Source organism: Sinocyclocheilus anshuiensis, unplaced genomic scaffold (assembly GCF_001515605.1).
Source record: "Sinocyclocheilus anshuiensis isolate Anshui unplaced genomic scaffold, SAMN03320099.WGS_v1.1 scaffold322, whole genome shotgun sequence".
Lineage (NCBI taxonomy): Eukaryota > Metazoa > Chordata > Actinopteri > Cypriniformes > Cyprinidae > Sinocyclocheilus > Sinocyclocheilus anshuiensis.
Window position 1 is genome coordinate 117,606 of NW_015542366.1, and position 8,426 is coordinate 126,031.

The following is an 8,426-nucleotide window of genomic DNA, read 5'->3' on the forward strand; positions in this document are numbered from 1 at the left end:
TGTGTGCGTGTGTGTGTGTGTGTGTGTGTGTGTGGATTGTTTAAAAAAAAGTGGGCTCTCTTCCATCAGGAAGGAGGGGGAAGGAAAGAAAAGGAGACAAGTCACTCAAGGGGAAAAGATAAAGAGAAGGAGAAATAGAGAGAAGGAAGAAACAAGTCGTTAAAGCCCCTCAAACTAATTTTAAAGGGTTAGTTCAGTCAAAAATGAAAATTAGGCTGCGTTTACAGACTCATTTTCATGTGTTGCAAGAAATTTGTTCTTCAGCACATTAGCATAATCATATTTTAACAAGATGGGAGATATTATCTGATAATGAAGCAAATTCATACTCAAAACCTGATGTGGTGAACATGCACAAAACTTCAGCGCCGCTTCCCTTCGTTTAGGGCGAAATTTGTGGTTTGGGTGGGATCTGACACTACTACTTAAAGCTTGAAACCCCCCAGAGGAAGTCAAAACAATAGGTTGGGTGGTCTTGAAAATGCATAATCTAAATAGTTTCAAAGCAACACAGAAGTTTTACTGATATTAAAAGAACTTGATTTAAAATAATACATAGTATGATTCGCTCATTGCTTTTAATAATACATTTTTGTTTAACTCCAGCAAAATCCCTCCAGCTGCAAAATAACTTCATTTCACTGAACCTTTTTTATATTTATCCTTTTTGAATGAATTTTTATTATCTATTTTAAGTAATTCTTCTTTGAACAGCAGAAGGACTGCAAAGAATATCAGTAAAAATTAAAAGGGGCTTAATGTTGAACCCTGTGGAACGCCTATATCATAACATTCTTAATGATGTTATCGACCTCATACGCTAAACACACACGAGCGTGATCAACACTTCCCAATGACAACATGTGACACACACAAACACAAACAGTGTTTATCAAAGAAAAAGGGCTATAAATAAACTCTCGCAGTTTAATAGTTTTCTAAATAAAGTAATACAGTCTACGCATATAAAATAAGAAAATAAAAGAGGACAAAACACAAAAGCACCAACAAAGAGGAGGAAGGAAGGAAAGAGAGACTTACTCTGCAATAGTCATCAATAAAGCGTAGTCTCTTCATGGCCACGTCTCTCACATGACTTCGTCGAAATAGGATTTTGCCTTTAAAATAAAAGGTAGAATGAAATATGTGGTCTACTTCAAAAAATCATTCTGTAATAACAGTATGTAATAACAATGTTATCTATAATAAATGTATCTAGTTTCCAGAAATAGCTTTTTGTTGAAATTGCAAGAATGACTTGAATCATATTTTGGAAAGCAGTTAGAATGCATTAAAAATAATACACAAATCTGTTGCATTCAATTACATTGCTTTCCAGAAAGTGTGTTTATAATTTCATATTGCTACATGATTGCTTTTATGTTTGATAAAATAAAATAATATAAAATAAAATAAAATAAAATAAAACAAAAAAGCAGCTTAAATAACTATTTATCTTATTTGTGGCCAATCCAGTGAAAATGTTGACAGGGAAAGTAAAAATCAGAAGTACTGGCCCAATTGGAGAAAAAAATAAATCTTTATTGCTGAGCCCTGCTCAGTGCTGTGAGCAAAATGCAGTGCATTTTAGAATAACCAATAAGAAAATGTTTAGAAACATGATACACAGGACAGCTACTGAAGAGAGACGCCATGTGTTGTTCTTCAGATCTGGAACATCGTAATCAGATTCAGACGTTTGGAGGAGATAAGATCACCACGTAGCACCAAGCTCCAGCTGTCATGCTCTCCTGACTCAAGCTGTTTACGCTCAAGGAAACACTGAGAGATACTTACCATCGTGCAAAATGAACAAAATCCTTGTGATCAAAACCTTCATAAATCAGCCGTAGATTCACCTTGACTTGTTCTGTCTCATATACTACTATTATTGTATGTGCTCCTGAAAAATGTATACATGTATGAAATGTATACATATTGTATGTACACTGAAGAAATGTTGGTGTAGAAAAATGTTTTACTCAGAAATTGCTAGTAAATTTCACAAGTAATGACAAGCAACACTTGAAATTGAATGGCTTTTAGTCTTTTTGTCTGGTAATTTATAATTTAACATATAAAGTGTTTCAAGATGTAACTATAAAAACCATTTGATTCAATGAAAATGGGTGAAAATACTGAAGATCACAAACATTTAATTATAGAAGTTTATAGAGGCCTGATTGTACTTTGCATTTATCAAACCATGGCATGGGGTTGTCTACGTTAATAAAAAGAGTGCGCCTTTTACAACAACAACAACAATAATAATACCAAATACATTACAGTATATAGATATCATATTTGTATAGATAGAAATCTGATCTGTCCTAGTGGAGTCTAATAATCAGACTGGAATTAAACGGATAGATTTAATAGCTTGACACTTGACACCCTATTATTCCCTTACAAATGCTCTGAATGGATTTATAATCCACTTAATATTCTAGTAATCTAAACAACTACATTGCATTCCAGTAAATAATCTAATGGAGCAAGTAATAATCTGAGCTAGTGTGTGCGTATGTGAGAACAAACAGAGAGAATCAGAGGGACTGCTGGAAAACAAAGAACAAGAGACACTAAATCTCCAGGGAATAGAGCAGCCGCATCAGCAAGCCGAGAAAACGTGTCTCGATCGCTCTGTGTCTCTGTCCCGCTCTTCTCATTTTCTTCTTATTGATGGCTTTTGTTCTGAGGGAACGGTGCTGCTCATCTCAATGACTCATGTGCCTGCTTCCTGCATGTGTGTAAGTCAAGAACAGACGCACAACCCCGTCCCAGCATAACCATGACTTATTGTGGACAGATCTGCTGACACCATGTACTTGCAGGTCTGTGTGTTTGTGTTTGTGCAGAGGAGAGGAAGGGGAGGACAAACTCCTCCTCAAATCACCTGGAAGAAAAGGGATAATCCTTTTTTTGGGATCTTTCTGCCCTCCCTCGATTGGGAACTTGTCAAGAATCTGCATCTGTGGGAAGACGCAAGAAACACAACGTAAATGACAAAATAGTCAATAATAGACAGCATTAACTATCAATATTAATACCGTAACAATAAACAGAACTATTTACATACACATCATTTAATATATGATGATGCAAATTAATCGTTAGATCAGAGTTCAGAAGCAATTCACTGACAATTTAGACTGATTTGATTTGATTTGGTGTAACAGGGAAAACTCGCAAATCAAAATGCAAATAGGCTCCAACGTCATATTTAGCTTTCATTTCTTCTATGTCTAATGAAAAATGTCATGATCTCTGTTTAAAATCCTGGGCTCATGATTCCTGAAAACTCGATCATTTTGTTCGCTTTATTTTCCATAATTCTCCACATTTGTCCCTTTTGGGCATTTGAAGTACAAACAGCTGCAGATTATTTGTAAGTATCCCACAAACAAATATAAATCTCAGTTCTAATGGTGTGTTCACACCAGACGCGAATGTAATTATTCGCACGAGTAGATTACATACAAAGTCAACGCAAAGACACGAATAGAGGCGAATTCGCGCCGGGAGACGCAAATGACGCGAAATGTGCGATGCGTTTGCTGCGAACGCACGATATTCGATTTGTTGACAACAGGTACAAAACAGCGATTGTAGTTATCTCCACCATGGTTGATCACACTATGTTTTTATTCGCGCGAGTGACACTGAAAACATCCCACGAGTAATCTAGAGCGAGTGACGCTATGCGCATATTCGCTTCGCGTCTGGAGTGAACACACCATAAGAATTAAAAACAACTACAGGAAACCATCAACAGAAGCTGGGAGATTCTTCATGAGCTGCACTCATGCAAATGTGACCCTGTAAGAGCTCTGACTGGAAACTCCCAGTGGGCTTTGCTCATTAGTGAAAACATTTACAAGAAATGAGAGATTGAGTAAATGTTTAGAAGTAGCTTCTGTGGGAACCAAATAAAGAAGAGAAAGACAAAGGAAAAGATACTCTAAATGAAAATTAGTAATAATAATGGCATTTGATAAAAAAATATATAAGTACATCAACAGCATTTTTAAAGTTTTTTTAACATGTTTTACTTCTAAATAGTCTGCATCTAAAATTTCTAAATTGGAAGATTTCAAAGATTCACTTTGAAATCTTCCAATTTAGAAATTTTAGATGCAGACTATTTAGAAGTAAAACATGTTAAAAAAAAATTAAAAATGCTGTTGATGTACTTATATATTTTTTTATCAAATGCCATTATTATTACTAATTTTCATTTAGAGTATCTTTTCCTTTGTCTTTCTCTTCTTTTAGAGTCTTAAGAATATGAAGAAAAAAATGTTTGGGGCCGACAAGATTTGTTAAAGTTTTTGTAACATTAAAAAGAAAATGCTCACAAAGGCTGCATTTATTTTTAGAATTTTAATCAATCAATAATTTATTATTGTAATGGCAAAGCTCATTTTCAGTAGCCATTACTACAGTCTTCAGTGTCACATGATCCTTTAGAAATCAGTCTAATATGCTGATTTGATGCTCAATAAACATTTCTTATAATTATTAATATTGAAAAAGGTTGTGCTGCTTAATATTTTTGTGGAAACTGTGATGCATTTTTTTTTTCGGGATTCTTTGATAAACAGAAAATTCAAAAGAACAGCATTTATTTGGAATGTGTCCTTGCTGAATAAGTATAAATATTAGTATTAATACCTTTAGTAAAAAAGCTGACCCCAAACTTTTAAACATACAGTGCAACATGCTGTCAAATTGAATCAATCAGTCAACATAAAACATGTTAAAAAAAAACTATTTATATTCTTTAGATTTAGAATTTTTTTTTATCTCTAAATGTAGAGTCTTAAGAATATGAAGAAAAAAATGTTTGGGGCCGACAAGATTTGTTAAAGTTTTTGTAACATTAAAAAGAAAATGCTCACAAAGGCTGCATTTATTTTTAGAATTTTAATCAATCAATAATTTATTATTGTAATGGCAAAGCTCATTTTCAGTAGCCATTACTACAGTCTTCAGTGTCACATGATCCTTTAGAAATCAGTCTAATATGCTGATTTGATGCTCAATAAACATTTCTTATAATTATTAATATTGAAAAAGGTTGTGCTGCTTAATATTTTTGTGGAAACTGTGATGCATTTTTTTAAGGAAAAGATACTCTAAATGAAAATTAGTAATAATAATGGCATTTGATAAAAAAAAATATGTAAGTACATCAACAGCATTTTTAAAGTTTTTTTAACATGTTTTACTTCTAAATAGTCTGCATCTAAAATTTCTAAATTGGAAGATTTCAAAGATTCCCTTTGAAATCTTCCAATTTAGAAATTTTAGATGCAGACTATTTAGAAGTAAAACATGTTAAAAAAACTTTAAAAATGCTGTTGATGTACTTACATATTTTTTTTTATCAAATGCCATTATTATTACTAATTTTCATTTAGAGTATCTTTTCCCTTTGTCTTTCTCTTCTTTATTTGGTTCCCACAGAAGCTACTTCTAAACATTTACTCAATCTCTCATTTCTTTTAAATGTTTTCACTAATGAGCAAAGCCCACTGGGAGTTTCCAGTCAGAGCTCTTACAGGGTCACATTTGCATGAGTGCAGCTCATGAAGAATCTCCCAGCTTCTGTTGATGGTTTCCTGTAGTTGTTTTTAATTCTTATGGTGTGTTCACTCCAGACGCGAAGCGAATATGCGCATAGCGTCACTCGCTCTAGATTACTCGTGGGATGTTTTCAGTGTCACTCGCGCGAATAAAAACATAGTGTGATCAACCATGGTGGAGATAACTACAATCGCTGTTTTGTACCTGTTGTCAACAAATCGAATATCGTGCGTTCGCAGCAAACGCATCGCACATTTCGCGTCATTTGCGTCTCCCGGCGCGAATTCGCCTCTATTCGTGTCTTTGCGTTGACTTTGTATGTAATCTACTCGTGCGAATAATTACATTCGCGTCTGGTGTGAACACACCATTAGAACTGAGATTTATATTTGTTTGTGGGATACTTACAAATAATCTGCAGCTGTTTGTACTTCAAATGCCCAAAAGGGACAAATGTGGAGAATTATGGAAAATAAAGCGAACAAAATGATCGAGTTTTCAGGAGAATCTTTAGCTCTACCAAACTGAAAAAAAAACAAATAATACAGGAAAACTTGAAAACTGACAGAGACATTTAGAGTTTGAGGCTCTCTTTCTCTTTCTGTCTCTTTTTCCTTCTATCTGGCTTTTCTCTCTCATGAGGCCTGTCAGAATGTCTTTTCTCCTGGTACAACAAGGTCAGACTGGAGCGAGGACACACCAGATGTGCAGCGTCTCTCACCGTTTCTGCTAGTCTTGCTGAAATATCTCCCCCAAAACCTTCTTGGTCATGCTTTAGCATGAATCCATGGCACACAGGGAAAGGAGTATTTGAAATCTGAGCCATTCTATAATTGAGGACAGACAAAGATCACACACACACACACACACACACACACACACACACATCTAACCCCTGTGTTTATATATGTGGGGTCAATGCAAGCACAGTCGCTGGTGCACACTGATAGGGTTGTGAGGATCTGGGTCAGATGGCATGGAGATGTCTAACGTCTTGCACTTTCATTTTCCCAAGATCCTGAACTTATTCTGCTGATAATATCACAATTTTTGTGCTTTTTGCAGATAATATGAGTCACTCTCAACCACAGAGCAGCTACACATGCACGTTTATATTTCACAAGTTCGCCTGTCCATTCAGCCCTGCCAGTTAATGGTAAACAAGCTTGGCTTGCTGTTCGCGAAGGAGGCTCAAACCCGAGGCTCGGCTCGAGCTCTGAGTAAGAACCCCCACTTATGATAGTACAGTGTGGAGGAAAAGGAGAAGGAATTAGAGGAGGTGGAGGGATGCCGGAAGAATTGTCGCTGGAACGGAGCAATGACTGCTGCTTATATACGGTCATAGCGATGATTGACAGGACTGGATGATTAGGCTCCTCCCGAACCTGAGTTGGGAACTTCAAGTCATTTTTAAGACATTCAGTAGATGTTGCTTAAAATATACACTACCGGTAACTTTTTTTTTTACTTTTTTGAAGGAAGTGCTGCTTGATATTTTTGTGGAAACTGTGATGCACTACCATTCAAAAGTTTGAGGTAAGTTTTCTTATTAATTTCTTTTTCTTATTTATTTCTATTTCAAATAAATGCTGTTCTATTGAACTTTCTATTCATCAAAGAATCCAGAAAAAAATATATCACAGCATATCACAAAAAAATAGATAAATAAATGTGTGTGTGTGCAACGTGACAGTGACACTGAAGACTGGCGTAATGGCTGCTGAAAATTCAGCTTCGCCATCACAGGAATAAATTACTTTTAAATATATATTCAAATAGAAAAACAGTTATTTTAAATTATAATAACATTTCACAGTTTTTACTGTTTTTACTATTTTGATCAAATAAATGCAGCCTTGGGGAGCATACGAGACTTAAAGAATTTAACATTCTTACCGACCCCAAACTTTTGAACGGTAGTGTAGAATATTTACAATGTCTATCAGGTGTTTGTAAACAAATGTGCCTCTTAAGAATGTTTTCCAGATGATACACCTCTTTACCCCCGTTGATATCTAGTACTGAACATCTTGTTTGAGAGCAAATTCAATATGATGCATATTTATAGCATACTGTATACACAAGTCTAATGATCAGTGTTTAACCAAAGTAAAATAAATAAAGAAAATCACTCATATGTAGAACTCTAGACGTTGTGGTGGAGATGATGTTCACTTGACTGACATGCAGAAGAAAAAAAGGGGGGAAAAAGATAAATGTGGAATAAAAAGCAGTGGAAAGAAAATCGAGATACAGATATAAAGAATGAGGAGGAAGGAAAGACATAATGAGAAATGGAAAAGGAAAATGAGATAAGCAAGATAAAACAGGATAAATAAAATGACAGTGAGCAGGAGAAGAAGATGAAGAGGCTGGGAGTGAAGGGGAAACATAAAGATGTTAGTGAGAACATACTGAACAAGGAGAAGTTGCTGTATTTCCCAACCACTGAGACACCTGGAAGACTTTCTGAGTCTCCATAGCAACAGGGGGCGGGGAGAGAAGAAAGCAAGCCAGTGACTGGATGACAGGGTGTGTGAAAGAGAATGGATAGGAAGAACGGAGACACATACACACACATGCATATCTATACCAATATATCTATATGTCTTCTGCAGTGTCATATCAGCTCTTATGTGTCTCTTTATCACTTAAAATTTCTGCTGACTGAGCATGTGTGCAACATGTTCATTCCCAAAATACACCTGTGATCTTATAGGAACAACAGCAGCATTCCAAATTACTTTGAGGGTGAATCTCACCAATAAATGGGTCATATTTCACCCCCAAACAAAAGAGAAAAAAATGTATATTTAATATATATATATTTAATATAT

At 35.2% G+C, this 8,426-nt stretch overlaps 1 protein-coding gene across 1 annotated transcript in view; it reads right to left on the reverse strand.

Annotated features, from left to right (window-relative positions):
* LOC107692111 (SH3 and PX domain-containing protein 2A-like) overlaps positions 1-8,426 on the reverse strand; it is a 92,866-nt gene that overhangs the window by 64,170 nt on the left and 20,270 nt on the right. Inside the window, exons 2-3 of the mRNA XM_016491016.1 lie at positions 2,897-2,972; positions 1,042-1,118 (exon numbers count right to left, since the gene is read on the reverse strand). Coding sequence (XP_016346502.1) covers positions 1,042-1,118; positions 2,897-2,972 — 153 coding nt within the window. The remainder of the gene's footprint in view (positions 1-1,041; positions 1,119-2,896; positions 2,973-8,426) is intronic.